The following is a 23,047-nucleotide window of genomic DNA, read 5'->3' as shown; positions in this document are numbered from 1 at the left end:
TAAATCATTTCTCAGCATATGCCAGATTTGGCTATTCTGTCTGTGTGTGTGTATACATTAGTGCTTGCAAATTACTTTCAGCAGCTAATATATATTTATCAGTGGTGGTCCAATTAAAAGTCTCAAAGTGCTTGTTGTATTGTTGCATTAATGAAGCTACACTGTCCGACGGACAGCCACCAGAGTAATTTCTGTTGCAGTTCGGTGAAGCAAAGTGCTTCAGATTTTCATTGTTTCAAACTCTTAATAACATTTTCTGTACAAAAGAAAAGAAATCAGCATCTGAAAGAGTAACACCATCAAATAGCATTTTACTATAATGTGTCCATTGGTGCATAGTTGTAACCTGTGTGATGAGGGTTCAGTATTAATTGTCATACTGAAGTGAGTTGAAGCTTAGCATGAAGCTTTAAATTGACCACTGAATTTATAAAGGTAGTTACCAAGGATGTTTCCTTGGGTTGTCAGCTTTACTACACTATTGCACTCTGCATTTTTTGCCATTGTCGGCTGATGGAAGGACAGTGTATCTTAACATACCGGCCCGTTAAGGATAATAAATCTACTTTGGTATAAACCAAAGGCATTCATTATCGTAGGCAGATGGACTGTGTATACTAACCTGTCTGCACACAATTGCAACACTCTCATCATCCATGGCTTGAAAACTGAGAGAGTCTAAAAGTAATGAACTATCTGTAAAACTTATACTGCTGAGCTGATATGCATCATGAGATAACTTTTAACTTTCTTGCCACGCCTAGACAGGAAAATGGCAGAAGTTGGAACCACTTTATAGGACAAATATCAGGTCACTTAGAACAGCCTTGCAATAAGTGAATGTTTCATTTTGAGAAGTCAGTATGTAGTAGGTATTGCAGACTGTTTATTTTGTAATTACTATGTACTTGGAAGGTTAATTCTCTTCAAAGGAAGAGAAAAGTACAACTCCCTACTGTTATGGACTATTGTGACTCTATTCTGAAAAAAAAACATAATAAAAATATCACCATAAATTTAATGTGCCCCATTTAGTTTTAAAAGGGTTCAATAGAGTATGCATCTCAAATAGAGAATTTTTGTTTGATACCATTTGTAGTTGTTTATACCACTCCGGAGTATATTTTTCAAAAATTGTTTATAATTCTCAGTCATGGAAGAAATCAGATTTCCTGCTGTGTTTCATGTAATGTAAACAACAAAATCAATGTGTGATTGATGGATGAAATGAAAGAAAAGAAACATTACTGGAGTAAATGCTAAGTGTCAAAAACTCTTTGAGTCATCCACCGACTTAATAGTCAAGGTATTAGAGGATGAATGATCATGTTCTAATGTATTTGAGACCTGAACTAGTGGAGGGAGAAAATGCAGACTTCAGAAAATGGTTTCATTTGTTTTCTAGATATAATGTAAAAGTTGCTGGTTTTCTTCATAGTGAATGTGTATACCTGCATGACAAGTGATGTGGAGAAGGATGTAATTGATCAAACAACAGAACACTTGAGTGGGGGGGGTACAGAACACTTGAGTGGGGGGGGGGGTTGAGTTATAAACACTTGGAGGTTACAAAGAGTTTAAACTGAAGAAAAAGAAGTTAATAAAGGGTAGATCAAATTGGTGGTTAGAATGAAGATTCAATATCAGTGACCTCAGTAAATGAATAATACAGCTTAGATTCATGTTCCTGAGGGCCACTGGTTTATACCTCGATCATTCTACATATATAGCCAGTAATTTCTTTGCCTGCCATTCAAAACCAGCAACATTGTTCTTTGAAAACAGTTAGCTTGTTGTAGCTTTCGAGAGAATAGATAGAAGTGGAAGAACTGGTTAAGCATTATTTAACTAACAAATCAAATGCAAGAAATTGCTATTGGGCAGTGCTACAGGAGCTTGCTGTAGGGAGGGGGGAGGGGAGGGGGCTCACAGGAGCACCGCTCCAGCATATCTGTTTTAAGTTACAACAGTAATTCATGTAAACTTTGTAAAGATTCAATCTTTTTGACATTGTTATATACACCTCCAGACTATATGACAGCTCCAGCACAGAGTCAGCAGTGAATCACTGTATATGGGATTCTACAGTAAATGAAATATAGGCACACTAAAAATCAAAACATGCACCCACAATGCATTGCACTGAAAATACAACCACTGTATTTAATACACTGGCAGCTGTATTGTTGATTGAAGGAATCGATGAGGCGATTTGTTCGTTGAGATTTTGAGTGAAATATGTTTTCTTTTCTGATTCCCACACATTTGTTGACACAGAACATTCAAGCCAAAAGAAACACAAATTATCTCAAAGAACTGTGGTTTATTTAACACCTTTGTCGTGGTTCTTTCTTTGAAATATAGCGTTTACTTTTCAACCCCGTTTCCTCTCCCTCTGAATGAGTGACTGGCTGTGACAGACATGTCAAGTTCCATGCTGGAGACAAATCATTTCCACGTGATATATATCTCAGTTGTCGTCGTCGTGGTTGTTGCTGCACTTTCTTCATGTCCAGTGTATTATACGTACATCATGATGTATAAATGTTTGAGATTTAATCCTTGGCAAGAAGGTTAGCCACAGTCAGGAATAAACCTCACATGTCCAGAGGCAATCACTCAAATTGTTTTCTATTTTTCTGGAAAGCCACAAGACGAAAACTGTCGCCAGTATCAAAATTAAACGGAGATGAAAATTTACGAAGGGTTACAGAGCAACAAAAAAAAACAAAAATCAACTTCTTGAAGTTTTCAAGAAAGTTCCTTAAAGCTGAAGCACATTAACTATATGATAAAGGAACTAAAATGGAATGAAAGGTTTCGAGTGTTATTTGGAAAAGTTGGTTCACCTGTTTAATAGCAACATGATCAAATAGACAATTACTTTTAGAGCCTCTGTCTTGGTCTGGTTCATTGGTGAAAAAAAAATACTGAAAGCTGCCAAATATGCACCAACAACTCTATACATCATGTCCCATTATACTGTTATCAAGCATTTCCATGTAGAGAAAGATGTCTAGTGAACACAGGTTCCCCATTTGGCTTCTTTGTCATTCATGCTAAATATTTCTCTGAACTGGTGCCTTTAGCCATCTTCACATATTGAATTGTTGCAGTTCTGAGCTGATATGCAGATTGAACCTAATCTCATGAGTAGATGATCACCATTTCTGTCCCTTTCTCCCAGAAGAGAGGAGGGGATGGGGGGGCTTGCAGAGGGATATGGAGAAGTTGAGGAATAAGCATATGTATTGCATAAAAATATGTTTGATCCCATTTGATCCTTCGGACAGTATTTGTCTTGTTAGGACATGGTTTGTACATCTGGGTTTCAATGCGGGCACAACGTTTGCAGCTTAATTGAATCTCTTTAACACTTTGTTGGAATATTTTAATGCTATGACCACATTTTATCATTTGGACACTTTGTCTTGTTTGTACATGTTATAGATAGACTGGGTGTCCAAGCCGACCCTCGTACCTTGATTGAAACTGTTTGCTTCAGTTTACACCATCTATATATATTTTCAATATGGCCGTGAAACCAACATTAATGTCAAGTTCATTTTCTGTTTCTTCGTCCTCCAGTTCACATTTCTTTATCTATGAGATGAAACCAAACGATGGCCAGCAACTAACCTGAGAGGGGCTAAACAAGAACTTGAGTCACCCTCTCTTAATTGAGGAGTTCTGTATGATGCAATATACTATAGATAACTGGCGACCCAACCCAAGGGCACAACCGTATATCCCAAAGAGGCATTTTCCATCCAATAACGCGAGAGGCACTTTTAGCTTTCATAGGACCCCAGCAAGAAAACTTTTCACAAAGTTCTTTCAGGTTTGTACCTCCTTTTTTTTTTATTTATATTATAATAAACATTATAATAACGTGTACCAACCTGTTAAATTTTGCACACAGTGTAAACCCGATAGCTCAAATGTTAAGTTTGAATTAATTAACTTCATACGCACTATTACAGACCAAGGGTAGTGAGTGCTAATTTAAGCAGTCTGCACTCTTGCTAAATGCTATGTTTAAAACAAATCCAGTGACTTTTATGGTTTTATGGTTTATTTTCAGAGTACTCATTTTTAGGAAGATTTCAGAATTAATTTAAAAAAAAAAATTAACTCTCGAAAAATTACATTTTTCCTTTCAAGTTTGTTTTTTCATATTTAGAAAATAATCAGTTGATTGCTTCAAAACATTTGTAGGAAGTTGAATCCGATTGCTGGACCTTAAGTCACTCTTGAGGTGCTTGCATAATTGTCTGTAGACCTAGAGGATTGTTTAGTATGATCCAGATTCGTTGAAAGAGCCTTGATTATTTGTCCTGTTCTGTCCTACCTGTTCTGTCCTATGCTTTTGAGTGTGTCTACAAATATATGATTTAAGTATTGATCATGGCATTGATGATGATTGGATGATACCTTAGCTGAAACTTTGAGCCCAGAAATCAAAATTTAGAAAGAAGTCCAAGATCTTGAAGCCCTGTAAAGAATTATTAAAAACATGCAGCAAAAGATGAAATCCAACAGAGTTTAAATTTTCTACGAGAGTCTCTTGATATTTCGTAAAATCTTTTAAATAAGGAGGTGTCGTTGAAAGGTATTTTAGTGATGAATTCACTCTCATTCACTCCCATTTTCACCAAAAGTCTAGGTACAGTACATGAGTTCTGTCTTCTTAGAACTTTTAAGAGAAAGATAAAGTTTACACAACATAAGTCAAACAGAAAAGAGCTGCCTAGAAATGTATCCAGCTCGTAAATTTCTCCATTCCAAGTTCTCTGTGAGCGCCAATGTTGACGTTGTTTATGTTGTGCGTGATGGAAATTTATGCATGTTCATTCTAGTGAAATATAGTTCTTTACAAATAGCTCCTTAACACAGATGTACTGCACTCTTGTTCAGAGACTACATAGAAGCATATGCTGCAATTCTTAACGTTTAATTACATTAGCATATCGCTATATGGGATACTGTTTATGGTGCAGGGAGTGCTATCTGGTTGTAAACTGACTTACAAACAAAGCTTTCTGAAACTATTTCCTACACTCTGCACTGTTTACTTCTTTTCACCTTGTTACCGTATGAAACCTGTTGTAAATTTTTGCAATCATTACATTCATAAAAAGTGAGAATTTTAGTTGAAGAGCACACATCAACATTGTTTTCCTTTCCTCTGGTGAAGTTGATCAGATGATTTTGCATTGGAAAAACAGGGGAAAATGAAGGGAAAAAACATCTTTACAGGAAAATATTAGGTGATGAAAAGAGGGTCGTTTTTCGACACCATAAACATTTTAATACGGATGTAACTGTTAGAGAGATGTTATCTCGTTGTTTTTTTAACATCCTCCGTGCCTCCAAATTTTTTTTTTTTTACTCTGGATGGAATGTTGCATAAATCCGGAATGATTTGCTTTTGTAATATTTATTTTCTTAAGTCCTGTGAAGGGATTTCATTTGAGAAAGTTACTTTTTGCTCGATGTCCTTGACAGTGAAGGTAAATTTCATATTGTCATAGCACGCATTATTTTGATTATTCTATTTACATGCAAGTCACTATAAACGACTCTTTTAGTAGCTAATCTTTCCCTCCGAGCCTTCCTCTCCTCTGCTTTTCGCATCTTTGCCAGAGGCAGAGGCAGGGACTGAAGGAGATGAAGGAAACGGTTGATGACTTTCTAGCTCGAGGAAAAATAAAAAGATTTTGTTTTTCATTTATTAAAAGCTGCATAAACACCATAAATCAGTCCCCAAGAAATATATGTTTTATAGTGACATTTCATTTTACTTGATTTACAAAAGTCTGAAATCGTGAGCAAAGACATCCAAATTATTGGGAACCACCCACCTGCAAGTATGAAGTAGTCAATGTTTCTCTTACTTATCTTCTGGAACGGGGGTAGGTGGGAGGAAAACGATGGTAGATCAACTGTTTTGTCCTGTTCTTTTAGAGCGTCTATAAATAGTATGGTCATGACAATTTGATGATGATTGGACTTGACATAATTGTGAATATTTGGCACAGAAAATTAAATAAATATATTATATATATTAAAACAATTAAAATTTACAAGAAAATTCACAAAAAATCTAAATAAAATGTTCCTTCCCTTGAAAAATGTTTACAATGAAAAACTTGTTACTGAGCTCATTCACCAATCTGGTCTCCTCTGTGGATGAGTATCACCTGTACTGATGTATTCATACTTCCACCTCTCCTCTTCCCCTTACCCCCCACCCTTCCCCCCTGCACTGCCTCTTCCTTCTTAACCATGTTACAAATTGTCGAATGTTTATTGTCAAGCACTCTGCTTTTTGGTTTTAGTTTAAATTTAAATGAATTTGTCTATATGTATTATTGCCCAGAAATCCCCAAGTGCAGACATATATAATGATGATAAATTACTACATAGAAAAGTAGTAAATGTCTTCATTCCTCAAGTGTTAATACTCCCAAATCGCTATCACATTTATAGCCACTTGCCGTCCTCCTCAGATGGGATGTAAATTGCTTAAGAATAATATGAAACGGGCAGAAAATCATCGGGGTCTCGGACGGTTGTTTTCATATCAGGTTAAAATATTCAACGGCCGTAATCCAAGCCCTCGCGCTCCCATCTTGTACGGATGAAATCGGGGCATTAATTTAATTGGGTCGAGGCAGTTTCTTACAGTTTCAAATTGACCATTAACTCTGCATGCATCTGTCGAGGAAAAGAGATCGGTTAACGCTAGGTAGGAAAAGGTGTAAAATATGGTCTGGTTCTTGTCAAAATTAAGAGAGCGTCTGACACCAGCTGGATACAAATCTGTATTGAAGGCATTCAAGGCAACCTGTAGTATGTTCAAGGGTGGCATTTGTACTGATTCAGGCTCGCTTCACAAATTTGTACGGTCTATAAAATGCAGAAATAGGCTTCATTTTGGTATTAAATTCTGGCTCCTATACTATTGGAGTTGGACACACATTGTGGCCCTGGGAAGCACGACTCCATGCCTTCAGTTTTTTTTACAAATGACTTAACAAAAGAAGAAAGATGTTTTGATGTATTCTTGTCATATAATTAAGGAACAGCAAGATGGCTGTTATCTGTGTGGATGAAGTTAGATTGAGGCAAATACAGTCATGAATGAATATTTATGTATAAACCTGGTCAGTATCTGTAAAGTATTTTGTATGACTTTCTAAGGTGAATTTAGCTGGTAATTTGTGTCAACCAATAAGTGGCAATATTAATAACTTCCATGAAAATTCTGATAAAACAAAATATACCAATACCACAAGATAAAAGCCCAAAGAAATTGTGTAGCTAGAATGGGATTAGAAGCAGTTATCTCAGGGTTTACAAGTCCTGTGTCCTACCAACTACTATAGATGTAGCCCTCAGTTGGTGGCAATCCCTATACAGCTTCTTTACTTGGTGGGGGGGGGGGTGGGGGTGCCTGTCAGAAGCCTTAGTACCTTGCATACCGCGTAACCAGTTTCATCAGATACAATCATACAACCCAGAAAGTGCCTGGGAAGTGATCTCAAGAGAAACGTTGCTATTTTTAGTATTTATTAGTAAATGAATATAACGGAGAAATGACTGGGAATTATGAACAATGGAAAATGATCAAAGAAATGTTTGGCTTAACCAGGATTCTAACCAGTGACCTGAGGGTTAAAAGCCCATGGCTCTACTCGAAGTGAACCATCCTGTCTTGAGATGGTGGCGATCCCTGCATAGCCATTTCTTTTTTCGGGGCATCAAAATATACAAATGACGTACGAGATGCAGGCCTATATGCAGATTACTGATGCTTGTTTGAAAAGTCACATTAGCACTATACTTCTCTAGGTTTTAAAGGCATTGCAGACTCGCCCCAAACCCTGTGCGGCCATCTGAAAAAGTTAACTTTCTGTTGCTTGCAAGTGACGTTTTGTTTGTGTCACTACAAAATGCAGACAGTAATGAAACGTGATACCTTAATTGTTATCTTTAGCTGGACCTGAGATGTTCATCGCTGTATTGTTTGCATACTGTGCTGTGGGTATTGACCGCAGCTGTATGTACTGACTGTACACTAGTGTCTAATTACCGACAGTAGCAAGCTGTGTGTGTGTATTTTCTGGCATCGATGGTGGTGTTTAACACTTCTGTTTACACCTCATTCAAAACTAGGTCAAATTACCGGCATTAGAGGTTTCTTTTTGCGCGAGTCTTCACACCCTTTAAGAATATATCACATATCACAAGGCATGCAACTTAAACTAAAACTAGTTTCATGTTTTGTGCCTCAGTTGTTCTTTGCAAGGTGCACTGGGAACCAGCTTACATTGTATACGTCATTTAAATGTCACTGCTACAATACGGTAACGTAACGCCAACCAGCTGCTTTAACTATGTTTGTTACCCACTGTCTCAAACTGTGCATCCTTTCTCTTCCTTACAAATTTGGATCATCTTTATTATTATTATTATTTTATTTCATCCCCCTGACTTTTAACTGACGATTATATTTTCTGTGCCTGCCCTGCAAATCGTGGCGAGTCATCTTCAATAGATGATTGGACAGATGAGCTCCAATTTGTTTTGAATTGTTGAAATACCTCGGAATTGTTCCTCCTCCTCCTCCTCTTCCTCCTCCTGGATGGTAATCGGATCATCCTCTTCACGCTGTTTAATACTACGCTGCCTTAGTCCTGTCAGGTTAATTAAATTTGAAGGATGAATTTAAAGATGAATTTAAGGGTAGGGGTTATTGTATAGGCATCCTTTTCGCTATAGTTGTTCCATCCTTTCCACATCTCTCTTCTGTAATTGCTATCTCCCATATCTTAGAATTAAATCTAAACTGACAATCATCAATTTGAGCGAATTTAAATTTGGCTTCCATCTATCTAAATCGTCTCTTTCAAGAGAAACTCTTCTTTGGGGTAGATCAACGTGATTTGACCAATTATATTGAGTTTCATGAATCTGACACAAATTTCGTAACAATCACCAATATCAAATATTGACAGATTGGTTCCGTATAACTATTAACAACCCAGCTCTATCTCTCGTTATTAAAGAATTATTTTTTCCACTTATTCCAACCAAGGTGTATGATTGGAAGTCTTATTTAGTTGGCAATAAATTCACAACTGACATTGGCAAGATTGATATCATACCATTTTCAGGTTTATAGAGCAAAAAAGATTTTCAACACTTTATTGGTTGATGGAACATTTTGCCTGTGAAGTATTACAAAGTTGAACCTGTGGAAAGGAAATCATAATAAAAAAAAAAAATTATTTCGCAAAGATTTAGATAAGTAAAATGATATAGTTATCTTTTAAACACGAAAGTAATTAGCCATTTCCAGCTATGTCACTTCATTTTAAAAATGTTTTTCATTGTTTAATGAGATTTTTCTACATTCTTGGAATTGTTGTAACATAACCATCGAATATGACTACAGTGAATGCCCAAAGACTTACCTACACTAGACCTGCACATTTACCTGCAAATACGCAGTACTGTTGTGCTCGAGGAGTGCTTGCAGTATTAGGAAGAACGTTTCGGTTTTACATGGTGCTATTTTTTGGGGCGGACAACACACCAGGGAGTGTAGTCATGTAGGTACCTACAATGTGAGGGCGCTAGTAAGTGCCATGACAGGCTCAGAATAAGTTGTCTACGCAGCTAGCCTCCGAAACTGCAATTGTACAGAGACTTTATGAAACTTGAAGTTTCAACGTCCAGTCGTGTAGGGACCGTTCACTTGGCAAAAATAATGCACTACAATAATAATCAAAGCTGAGTGTATGTCAGCAGTGTCCGGTCAGGAATTGGCCTTAGGATCTCTGGTTTGCAATCCCATAAATCGCTGAAATGTTTTCCCAGCTGGACAAAACTTGGCTTTATTGAAACTCCTAGCAGGTTCAGAGAGACAGAAGATCAAGAAAAGAAACAAGAAAAAGGGAAGCTGGGTATGACCTGGTGGCAGGTCAAATACACTCACTGATAACAGTGGTAGGATTGGACAGTTTAGGCTAGGAGAGATAGGGCTGGCATGAGCCTGGTAATTAGATTACAGAGGGCTTGCTATAATGTTACCTGGTAGAGTTTGTGTATACTTTATATACACTGTGAGTGTATAGTTTCAACTGTCACAACAATGATTTGAATTAGAAGACCTATATGTATGACCCGACCACCATCAAATTTTGGTAGTATCATGTTATATCATCATCATGGGCTAGAGGACCCTGCCGCTATCGCTTGTCTATGTCGTTTATCTCTATGTCGCTTATCTATGTCGCTTGGGGTCGACCTTCTATTATTGGTGGGGTAAGGACCGGGGTAGATTGGCTTTATACCGGACCAGGTGTCCTTAGTTTTGATCAGTTGCAGTCTAATTTAGATGAATACTCAGTCAGCTGAAAAATAATAATGAAAATAATAAATATTACTTCTCTTTTGCTGACATACCTCAGATTGACACAAATGGTAAAATAGTTGTGTATATTATCTGACAGATTTCTTTATTATATATATATTATACTATATTAGATTCTTGGGGTAGGGGCAACAGGGCTGGGACAGCACTATAGCTTCACAAAATATGGTCATTAAAAAAGTTTTATAATTATTACTTCCCTTGCAATGGTCAGGAAATTATTTTTAAACAATTGTTAAAGGTATTTCATGTTTGGAAACGCATGCCTCTTCAAAATATTATCTTGGCTGTTACCGAGATTTTGATTCTCTTTCATTAAAAGATATGGAAAAATAAAAACCAGGATTCCTCAGCTTGTTTCTCATCATTCTCTTATTAGAAGAGAATCAGAATATTGAGTTTTCAATTATAGCTGTTATTTTGTGATAATTCCTTTTTATTTTAGTTATAAACAAAGATTGTAACCCAATTGTGGTAGGTGAAAAATCCTTTGTGCCTTCCGACGAAAAAAAGGTAAAAATAGAATTATTATTCGTCCTCTTGCCTTCTAAAGTTTCCAATAAAAAAGCCTCTGATGCATTTATTGGGGTCAGACACCCTGATATTAATTTCAGGGATTCAAATTTGGAATCTTTCAGGAGAAAAAAAGAAGAGAAAGATAGATAACAGACCAGTATTGATCACTAGATGATACAGTCGAATTTGCAAAAATGGTAAATTGCTGTTAGCTATTGTGTAAATGAAACTGTCATGTACACATCTCCAGAAATCAATCATAGAAGCATAGTTTGGCAAACAGCAAGCACAAAGAATCGTAAAGTTGATTGTCAATGGAAAAATGCATGGGATCATTAATTGTGATTGGCGGTTTATTGCTTATTATTCATCCATAATATCGAGATCTACTGTGGGAGCTTTACAGTAGCAGTTTGAGGAATGCAGCTTTAGACTGCATCATTTGTTTCTCTAGTATCCTTTATAAGTAGTAAAGTACAGTAATAATGTTGCCTTATTAAATTCACAAACTATGTAAATAAATTACTATAAAAGGATTTAATAAGACTTGAGTCAGAAAGTTGTAGAAGTTACTTCATAAAAGTTGGTAAATTTTTTTTCTCGATTTTTCTTGTAAAAATCTAAAGCCAATGACCTTTCAGTGTTATAGGGAAGAATGTACAGGTGTAGGTGGACATGGGTGTTGTGGTATAGTATATGTGATGCTGTATATGTGATGTTGCATATGTGGTGCAGTATGTGATGCAGTGTATGTGGTGCATTATGTGTGAGTAATGTGTGTGATACAGTGTGTGTAATGCAGTGTATGTGATGCAGTAAATGCGATGCAGTATGCGATGCAGTGTGTGTGTGATGCAATACATGTGATGCAGTATATGTGATGCAGTGAGTGATGCAGTGTATGAAGTGCAGTGTGTGTGAGTAATGTACACGTGTGATACAGTGTGTGTGATGCAGGACATGTAATGCAGTGTATGTGATGCAGTATGCAGTATGTGATGAAGTGTGTGCAGAGTGTGTGATGCAATGTGTGATGCAGTGTATAATAATAATAATAATAATACACAGTTCTTATAAAGCGCAAATACACACTTAAGTCTCTATGCGCTGAAGGGCAGAAAACTACAAGCAGGAGAACAGGTGAGTCTTTAAGAGAGAATTGAAACTGGTTACTGACTGAGCTTCTTTAACTTTGATTGATAAGTCATTCCAGAGGACAGCGGAAGAGAACTGAAACGAGCGAGAGCCGTATGACTTAGTGCATACAGGAGGAGTGACCAGTAAAGATTTCGAACTGGATCGGAGGCAACAACGTGGCGTATAGTTCCGGATGAGGTTTTGTAGGTACACTGGAGCAAGTCCATGGATACATTTAAAAGTTCGAAGCAGGATTTTGAAGTTGATGCGTTGTTTCACAGAAAGCCAGTGAAGATCACGAAGGATTGGTGTGATATGTTCAGACCGTTTGGTGCGGGTTATCAACCTTGCCGCCGAATTTTGTATCCGTTGAAGCTTATTCACCTGCTGATCGGGCAAACCGTATAGCAAACTGTTACAGTTGTCAACACAAGATGAAACAAAGGCGTGGACTAGTGTTTCGGCTGTTTGCTGATCCAGGCAGCGGCGAATCTTTCCAATTTTATGAAGAGCAGAAGAAGCAGATCGGCATATGTTATTAATATGTTGATTCATATCCAGAGTTTTGTCGAAAGTAACTCCTAGATTCCTGGCATTGTCGACTGGCTCGACGTGCGTGGTTCCAATCTTCAGTGAAGGAATTGGAGCAGCAGTTCGGAATTTAGAAGATATATGAATTAGTTCAGTTTTGTCGTCATTCAATTTCATGTCATTTGCAGCAGACCACGACCTTATATCGGAAATACACGCTCCAAGTTTTCTTGGTCCATGATCACATCCTGATTTAATCGCATAGACTTGTGTGTCGTCCGCATATAACATACCGCTCATACCATGGGCCTTAATGATATCCTCTACAGGTGAGGTATACATTGTGAACGATAAAGGGCCCATGACAGATCCTTGAGGAACTCCTCCTACTGGTTTATGAACATTAGATATACAGTCATTTACAACTACAGCTTGGGATCTGTTGGTGAAATATGATTAAAACCAACACAGAGCATGTATGTGGTGCAGTATGTGATGCAGTGTGCACAGTGTGTGATGCAATGTGTGTGATACAGTGTGTGTGATGCAGTATATGTGATGCAGTAAGTGATGTAGTGTATGTTGTGCAGTGTGTTTGATACGGTGTGTGTGATACAGTATATGTGATGCAATATATGTAATGCAGTATATGTAATGCAGTATATGTGATGGCATTGTTATTATTATATGTTCAACTTTCGTAATGCTATAATTACATGTATACTGTATGTACAGCCTTGCATGGTGTATATGATAAGGTCATATGCATTGGTATTTCAATCTATCATCAACTTACATTAAGTATAGTCCCAATCGAACTTCACTTGCGAGCATACTTTACCATCGCATCAACGTTGAAATATATTTGGGGAGAAAGTTTATCGTGTCTATCCGTGCTCGACTGTATTCTCTTGTGACGCATGTTGTTTGCTCTTATCTCTTTGGTATATGATATTGCAAACAAGAACGTTCTTATTAATCCGCTAGAGTTAAATTTCATTAACCAGCTCTTAAAATTTATCGACAGACTTCATTAACGTTCTGTCCCTTTGTTTGTGCATACACATTGTATTCACATAAGATGGGAACATTCGAAAAAGTCTAGGGAACAGCTAGGATTCTTCTTAGTGATTCGGGGTTTTGTCACTAAGGAGGGGGTCTATTTATTAATTGGTGGAGGAGGAGCTGGGGAAATGAGTAGGAAAGGAACTTCGTGGGGGAGGGGGAGGGTGGTGGATGCTAAGACAGAGAGGTTACAATCATAACAGTGTATGCATTAATTGTACTAATTAGATTATTAAAAGCATTTCTTGATGGCATTTTGCAATTGGATTGTCTAACTTCATTGGCACCACTTTGACTTAGCCATTTTGACACATAATTGGATGTCAGTTATTTTAATTCAGAGAAAATTTTTAGTGGTTAAACAGCAATAATATAATTTGAATTAACGGTTCATGAACCAATTCATTTACTATGAGAAGCAAGTTTTATACGCCCCACTCATGGTATTGTAATGTGTTGTTGTTGCAGTTGCCATTTAACTAGATACCGTTACACTATATCTTTTGTGGTGTAATTTTTATGGAATATAGTAACAGTTTACGTACCTAATTTTCTTTCCATTAGCCCTTGAATATGGCATAATGTGACAATTAATTTAATGCAAGATTCAGCATTTACATGAATGTTAACTACTTGGATATTTGCATTAATTAGTGATAGCCTTATGTGTGGAAAATGTTGCTCATGCCGACAATTATGTCGTAATTATTAACATGGCCAACGCATAACCTCTGGCTTTTACTATCAGCAAACAGAACTTTGCATGGAATCAAAAGGAGCTTGACCGTTCATATTGTATTGTTGGAAATTGTGTAACTAATTTTCTCTGAATTTTGCTTGTTTTTCTCTGCAGTTTGTTCTGTTCGTTATTCTGGTAATCACCGTTGGGGTCAACATCGCCTTCATCGCTGACACAAGTCGAAAAGTGAGGGATGCATCCTACGAAGGTAAGAAGCAGATTCTAATGATTTTTCTGGCATAAGCGGTGGATTAGCCTATCGGTTTAACGGTTCAGACCCGTCATGCAGCTGGGTCCAAGGCAGCAAATGCGTCGATTTACCACGGACCCCAATGTTGCCGGTTGGATCATTGCGCTGTTAGCAATATATATGTCCCTGTCTACATGCCCCTGGTTCATATCTATATAATGCACCATAATTGTAATTATCAAACTGCAATTGCAGGTTTGTTGTGAGTCTCATTCGTCTTTGGTATCGTTTTTCATACAAACAGGAGACTTTCTGAAGTGTCATAGGCTCATAGGAATGTCACTTCACTGCTGCTCGAGGGCTTAGTTATAAAGTCAACATGTATGGATTTCATGTATGCATGTGGATTGACACAGCAGTGTTAAGAGGTGTTCGTTACTGCAATGTAAAACACAGATTTAGCGGAAATATTTTCACAACTTTTGTAAAACTTGATTTTTTAGCTATATTACCGTCAAAATTTAGTCAACAGGCTTTTGTGTAGAATTCAGTGCATATATGTATGGAAACAGACCGGTCCTGGATGATATTTTTGCACATAAGAGGAGACGGCGAAACGGGGAAAGACGACCTACATCTTTTCACATGTATGTGAGATAAATACAGCATGAATGTATTTGATGTTTTCTAGTAACTATACATCTACAACACGACCTTGGTACTTCATCTCCAATCAGCCCATAGTAATTTGCAATCATACAGACACTGAATTTAAGAAGGGATGTCAGTTTTATGTTTCCCAATTACCTACATCCACACAACCATCGTGCACTCAATTTGTATATAATTGTTAGAGGACATGTTTCATTGCACCAGCTTGTGAGTCCTCATATTACTTTCAAACTACTCGTTCATAATTTGTTTAATGAAATGTTTGCATTTTTAAATTGCTGGATCCCTTTTCCAGTTAGTCATTTATATTTTGTGGAAATTATGCAGTCGCCATGAATTTTGATGTAAGTTTATAATTCTTCTCTAGAGCTCGTGGTAAAGCTTAGGAGTTGAATTTCCTAACATCTCTCACAACTTCTGCTAAATTAGTACTGCAAGTTACTCTCTTCTCTTATAAAGTCAACCACTGAATGATCAGCTCCTATCTTCAAATTAATTTCAAAGAACTCTGCATTTCTGAAGATGCTCTGTTTGCTTACAGTCAGTCATCAGTGAAGATTGCATCATTATGTGAGAAGCACTCGTTATGCTAGTCGATCGAAATCTCCACTATAGATGAGTCAATGTGGCGAAACGTCAGTTCTTGTCAAATGAAATAGCAGTTTTGTACCTGTACTTGATGACAAGACCGGTTTCTGTGATATTTGATTAACATTATCTTAAAAGTAAATACACAGGTTGTTGTAAGTTCCCCTTAATACCAATTTCCTAACTACTAGTAGGGCAGTAGATGGAAATAATTTAATAAGGACATAGGAGGGCTACCATCATGACTGAGAGGGGGGGGGGGGGTTGGTGTAGGTAGGAGGATAGAGAAAGACATTTTAAAATGGATTTTTTTTTTATACACAAATTAAAAACTTTTCTTGGTCATTAAAAGTAAAAGATTTCCACAAAAACTTGAATTGACAATAAAAATATGGTTTACAAAATTACACATTTATAGCAAAGAAAAACATGGAATTGATATTGGAATGCAACTATAGACATTTTCTAATTCTTTTTTAAGATGAGTATTTTGGGATCATGTGATTTTTTATGTTATTTTATGTTAATGTGGAATATTTTAGTCATCAAAACTAAATGCTATGTCAAACAATTGATATATTAAGCTGATAGGACAAGTACTGGACAAATATGGTTTATGAAGTTGGAATGTGAATAATACTTCTGTACTTATAATCCTGCAAATAATGAGAATAATTTCTGTTCCTGGATGACATTTTGATTGCATGCCTTTCTAATTTCAACCCAGGACTGATTCTTTCAGCTCTGCAACTGTGTTTGATCAATGCCGCATACTTATATTTACTCTTCAGTATGGATGGTCAAGTGACTAATTGTATTTACCATGTACAAACAAAGAATTGAACTTGGCCCGATGAAGAATTTCATAACTGTCGTGGGTGACACGAGACCCTGTATTTACAGTAAAAATCGCTCTCGTGCAATACAGCAAACTTTGAATGTGTGTAACGTTTGCTCGTTTTTCAACTTCGTAGAAAGAACTGGTAACAGCAAACAGATATCGACAAAATATTGAACCACAGTAGATCAGTAACTGCTTGTACCACTGTAGCCTAATATGATGGCGTATGTGTACGGAGTATCCTAGCCGCTTTAAAGAACACACAAAATATAAGTGAATGAATGCTCTCCCCTCCTCTTCTGTTCTCTCCTCCCCCTGTTGTTTTATCCACCTCTTTCATTATTTATCCTCCCATCTTCACCGAACTATTCTCATCACATTAAAATCTGTCTCTATCCGGAGCTCTTACTCAGCTCTTACTCTACTCAACTATTTTTATTTTCTCTGTCTCTGTTTTCCTTTTCCTTCTGTTGTGCTTAAATCGGCAGACCGTAACATCCTGTTGCAAAGCATCTATCAAACCATTCAACAGCCAAGTTTGTTGTCATTAGTACGCCACGAAAAAAATACCACAGACAATCTTTTGTCAGGAACAGACTAAGCTGTTTACTGGAGAAAACTCTTTCTGAGGAGAAGTTGAAGCTAGCAGTAAATCTCAGACTTGAGAAACTTTGATTTACAAATAGGGAAAGCAAGTACAGAATAGGTCATGAAGGGGTGCAAGGGTGGAGAACAAATTACTGCTAAAGTTTAAACAACTTGCAAGAGAGGTAGATGATTTCCTTATTTAAGACTAGAGACAATAAATAAATAAATATGGTGGAACTACCCTTTGACTTGGGCTAAATATATGAAGCTAGTAAATGTAAGGTGAAATTTGATGTGTGTATTAATGTTGTCTCCTATCCTAGCATAGGCCTATAGGATTTGTGAATAGATCTAACTTGACTAAACTCAAATAAGAATCGAAGCATACCCCACCCAGATGGTGTTGCCAGTTTACAAGGTGTGTGAGATTTCAGAATATTAGGACTTTGTTTTTCCAATAAAGTAAGTTTGGGAAAAGTTTGAGGGTTAACCCTGTAATTTGATTAGCATGTAACATGTACCGTGGCATGGATGCATGAATTTTGCTATTTTGGCAACATGTGTATATGCAGCTTCCATACATGGTAACCAGGAGCAAGAGAGATAGAGAGAGGGCTGGGAGGGGGGGGGGGGGAGGTAGGGATCTTAATTTTGAGTAAACCCATGTCCATGTGATTGATGTATAATAGTCTTGTGGTAATTTGGCCTTACTACATGCCCAATTAAAGTGAGAACAGCATATTTCAAGTTTCCTAGGTTTGTCTGTCACCAGTCAATAGTTGATGCACATGTTTGATGTATTTCATCAGTGTAAACAAGCTATCATTTTGATCTTACAGTGACCAGTCAAGGCAGAAATTTAAACAGTTGTTGATTATGATTCAGCCCACTTTAACACCTACCAATGGAATTTCGTTGCTGTACAGGGGCGGATCCAGGGGGGGGCCGACCCGGCCCCGGCCCCCCCTTTTTGGAAATCAGTTGCGTTTTTTTAATGTGGGAGTACTTCAAATTCCTAATAGGCATAACTTGGTGAAAGAAAAGCCTAATATATATCCAGCTGCTCTTCCCTGAAATGCGATCGTTTTTATTCCAAATTTGAAACTAAGGCAATAATCAGGCCTAGGCGACATCAAGTATTAATTAGATACGGCTCAGTACTATAGTGCTGACTATTACTGTCAGGGAAAATCAATGCACAGTTAGCAAGTATATCATAATTATCTGAATGAAAGGGGGTGTAGGCGGTTTTACACTATCTAACGCAACGTAGTCGCCAAGAACCTGAAGTATTTTTAAAAGAGGGCCCGAGGAACATGAACTTACAGCATGCTCCTCGTGGTGAAACATAATTGCACCTATTAGGTGAATTGAGTGTACTGTTAATAGTAGGAGAGACTAGTGTAGGTTCTTATGACCAACTCGACCGGTTTCTGCTCTCAAACTTTATAGGAGGAGCTTCATTAGTAGTAGCCTTTGAATATTTTATATTCGGCCTGGGCGTCTCGTTCTCAAAATGCATCTATTTTCTGTGCACGAGTTTTTATGGACTCAAAGTGCAGCTATAAGAGCATCTAAAAGAGCTTCGTGTGAACCTTGAGAGTCAGCTGATTCTTCGTTAGTATGAAACCTTGAGTTAACAAGTAAATCTTTGAGATTTTGGGCCCTTTGTAGGCTAGAATCGGTTCTTTTGGAAACAGTTTGGATAATTCCGCGTGCAGGGGCGTAGCGAGCGGGGGGGGGGGATGTGGGGGTGTAACACCCCCAATAATTTGGTCGCTGTGGGCAAATTTTGGGTCTGTCGGCAAAAGGAGAAAAGGTGAAGAGAGCGGAAGGGGAAGAAAGAAGGAAAGCTGAATAGAGAAAAGGAGAACGGGAGCTTCTTTATCGGTTATTTCGATTTTCCAGTTCTTCATCTGATAAACTCATTCACCAATCCAATCACCCGACGCCTGCAAGTTAAAAACCTCTCGGCAAATAACTGATAATGTCACGGCCGTCAGTATAGCTACTGTAGCCAGGCTCAGCTAGACGAGTGCCAGAATCGCCGGCAACTCAGTGAAAGAAATGGAATTAAGGGCTTCCGTATAGGCCGCAGCCCATGAGTCGTGCTATCGTGTGACAACGTGTTGTGATTATCCTCTGTTTAGAATGACGTCATCACAGATGTCATTCGTTCTCCGTGAAAAACTTAAGGACACGGCTCACGAATTGTACACAATTTTTAACGTTTCTCGCTTGTATATCAATGAATGTTGTTATTTCTCATTACCGGGAAGTTTTCTGAACATTTTCATCACGAAGTTTCACTATTTCAACAATCGGTGAAAGAGAAAACACAGTTCGATAATTGGTCCCAATTAATTCTTCTTCTGCCGACTGCCATAAAAATAATATCGAAATGGAAATTCTACGGTGCCAAATTTGACTTAAAATATGCACCAGATTGCATCTAAGGACGTTTCAAAACTAAAAATTTTCCAAAGGGGGAGGGGGACACCCCCTCCCCTTAAACCCCTCCCCCATTTCAGTCACTACTTCCAGATCAGTCGGCAAATCAAATCCTCCACCACCCCAAACAACAACAAAACCTTCGCTACGCCCCTGTCCGCGTGTTGCGAGATTAAGTGCCAATGTTTCAAGAGTACATTTTCCAAATGCGTGGTTTTGATATGGGGTGTATAGGTAAGCTTGAACACCATTGGTGGTTCCTTTTGTTTAGGTTTGGTAGTGAGGTATTGCCCACGGTTTTCAAATTTTATGCCTTTCGTGGCTGAGGCAATTTCCTCTTTCGGAGTAACAGTTTCTCTGTGAACGCATTCTTTTTCTGTAAGAAATCAGTCTCATTGTTACATAGACGTGCGTATCGTAAGACTTCCCCTTTAATGAAGCCTTTAAAGGTGGCAAGTGGGTGTGCAGAGTTTCTGTCGAGGTATTGGAAGGTTTCCGTGGGTTTGGTGTAGACTTTGGTGTCTAATAACCCATTGGTTTCAAACCTTGGACCTTTGAAGATTTTCAAATCTAGGTATGTTACCTCTGTGTGTAATATTTCTACCGTAAACTTTAAGAAGCGGTGAATTTCATTCAACCTGTTTACTAGTTGTTCAAGTTCCTGAGGTGAACCGTCGTAAAGCAATAGAATTTCATCTCTATAGCGGAGCCATTTTAAGATTTTATTATCTGTCGGTAAAATCTGGTTTTCCAGTCTATGCATGACGATATCACAGATTTCCGGAGAGGCTTGGCTACCCATGGCGCAACCGATCTTTTGTAGATAGAATTGGTTATTGAACTCGAAACAGTTTCTTGTTAAAAATAAGTTCAATTAGTTTGCGCATGGATATGGAAGATATTTTATTTATTCCATATTCGCTTTTTCCGCCTTTTCATAGACTTCTTGACATATATCTAATGCCTCCTCTTGAGGAGTATTGGCATACATGGCGACGACATCGAGTGTAGCAAGTACTACTGCTTTTGGTAACGGGGGGCTTCCACAATTTTCAGAATGTGATTTGTGTCTTTCACATAGGTGCTTTGTTTTAATACAATAGGAAGCAAGAAATAGTCCACAAATTCCGATATTTTTTCGGTCGGTGATCCGTTTCCGCTTATTATCGGGCCCTCCCTTAAAAATACTTCAGGTTCTTGGCGACTACGTTGCGTTAGTGTAAAACCGCCTATACCCCCTTTCATTAATATGTATATCATAATTATCTCATTGAATATATCTTGTTTTATGTTTTTTCTTGGGGTGAATCCAGTGGCGGCGGAACCGGGGGGGGGGGGGCTTGGGGGGCTCAGCCCCCAATGAAAAAGTTGAGGGGGCAAATGCATGATAAGCCCCCCAATATTTATTTAATTAATTATTTAATTATTGCATTTAATTGCAAGTAGTAATTTACTACACTCAAAAACGTCTTTGCGAGTACACTACGAGTAATAGCTACTCTCTTAAAACACCATCGAATATACAAATTACAATATTTTTACAGATTTTTACGTGCAATCTGAGAAATTGCAGGCTTGAGACCCATATTTTAGGGCTAGGTATTCGAAGCATAAAACACTCGGGAAGTGCCGTTTCCGGCCATCTGGAGGTTTGAAAAACCCAAAATTTTCTTGTACGCTCCGCGCCAACCGATGGTGGCGCTCCGCTTAGATAGTTTCCACACATTAGCCCCCCCAATAATTTTCCCGTTCCGCCGCGCCTGGCTGAATCTGGTGTCATAATTTTCGCGCAAAAGAAAGAAACGAATCGACGCAATAATAGTGTATCCATTGTACATGCACTGTTGAGCGTTGTTAAATATGTGTCTATCGAGAAAAAATATGTGCACAAAAAAGCGTGTCTGCAACGTTTCTGGTTTTTCTTGTTTTTGGCGAAATGTTTCACCATTTTGCATCTAAGCACTCACAATTAACCAAAAATGTCCAAGGAGGAGGGGACAACCCCTCCCCAGACCCCTCCCTAGGACAGACCCCTCCCCAGGACGCAGATCACTAAAGTGCTACCATCGGGATGTCGGCCCCCCCCTTTCTCAAAATCCTGGATCCGCCCCTGCTGTAGATTGCAAGTTGACTCTCCTGTTTAAGCCAGCTGTTTACACAACAGTAGAATTAAATGGCTTTTTCAAGTTTTTCAACCAAACTCACAATGTATGATTGTTATCTCATATCTAATCTACAAATTGACAATGCACATATCACACAGGTAGATTTACTACTACTGGTTGTTTGAGTGCAGTAGTGTCTCTCTCTCTATTCCCTCAACCCTAACAATGGATGAAAGCTATAAAACTGTAGAAAATTCAGTGAACCCATCAACAAATTCACAGGCCAGAAAAATAAGCTGTACTCAAACTATTATTTCATTAAAGGAGCATTTTCAGGAAGGGGAAGGAGGGAGGAAGGAAGGGGACAAAGCACAAAATTTTAGGTAGGATGTTGCTGGAAGGGAAGTGGAGATGATGAAACATAATATTTGTGACAAAAATATACCCCAACTGTCGTGTAGAACTACATGGTTTTGTTAAATACATTCTCTTGGTGTTCTTCTTGTATTCACTGGATTTCACAAAATGTTGGCTATTAAAACTGCACCTGTATGAAGGTATTTCTGTGATGGTTGAAAGTGAGTGATCTTTTAAATATCCAGAAGCAGCTCAATCTGGGTTTTGTAAGCATATTTTCATTAGAAGTAGATAGCTATAGCTTCGTGGTCATTTAATCATGCAGAGAGACACAGATAAAAGCGAGTCACAAAGCTATTGTTTTGACTATAAATCTGACAATTATTAGCTCTCAGCCTTTGAAGCATTTATGGAATTGTGTAAATCAGAATGACAAACTGATGAGTTTAAAATAATAGCTGGTCTGTTTTGTTTTGTAAAAAACACAAAATTAAAACACAAAATATGTGAAAATACATAAAGGATGCACCTGGCAATTCTTAAATGTCTTTTGTGATTGGAGATTTACATGTAGGTGATCAACATTCTCAGTATGAGTATTCAGTTCGTTCTTTGACTTCTACATCCAGTCACAACTCCCCATTCGTTCTAAGTTTTATTGACATCTCCTTCAGAAGGAGAAGATTCTGATTCCAAGATGCAGAGGATGAGGCCCTTATCTTATCACCGCCTGTCTAACTGACAGTTTTATCAGTAGCATACTCCCTATCATCCTGTCTCTCTTTAATAGTAGTGGTCAGTACCTTGTCCTTAGTATAAGGTC

General features: G+C 37.9%; 1 protein-coding gene across 5 annotated transcripts in view; it reads left to right on the top strand.

The window, feature by feature from the left end:
* Window positions 1–23,047, top strand: part of LOC139979753 (protein O-linked-mannose beta-1,2-N-acetylglucosaminyltransferase 1-like) — a 146,352-nt gene that overhangs the window by 69,378 nt on the left and 53,927 nt on the right. For all 5 annotated transcript variants that reach the window (XM_071990861.1, XM_071990838.1, XM_071990869.1 and 2 more), the window contains 2 exons: window positions 3,589–3,841; window positions 14,547–14,640. In XM_071990861.1, the coding sequence (XP_071846962.1) occupies window positions 3,695–3,841; window positions 14,547–14,640 (241 nt within the window). In that variant the 5' untranslated portion in view covers window positions 3,589–3,694. The remainder of the gene's footprint in view (window positions 1–3,588; window positions 3,842–14,546; window positions 14,641–23,047) is intronic.

This window comes from Apostichopus japonicus, chromosome 2 (genome assembly GCF_037975245.1).
Source record: "Apostichopus japonicus isolate 1M-3 chromosome 2, ASM3797524v1, whole genome shotgun sequence".
In the NCBI taxonomy this organism is placed as follows: Eukaryota; Metazoa; Echinodermata; class Holothuroidea; order Aspidochirotida; family Stichopodidae; genus Apostichopus; species Apostichopus japonicus.
Note: the sequence above shows the minus strand (reverse complement) of the source record. Positions and strands in the feature narration are given on the sequence as shown.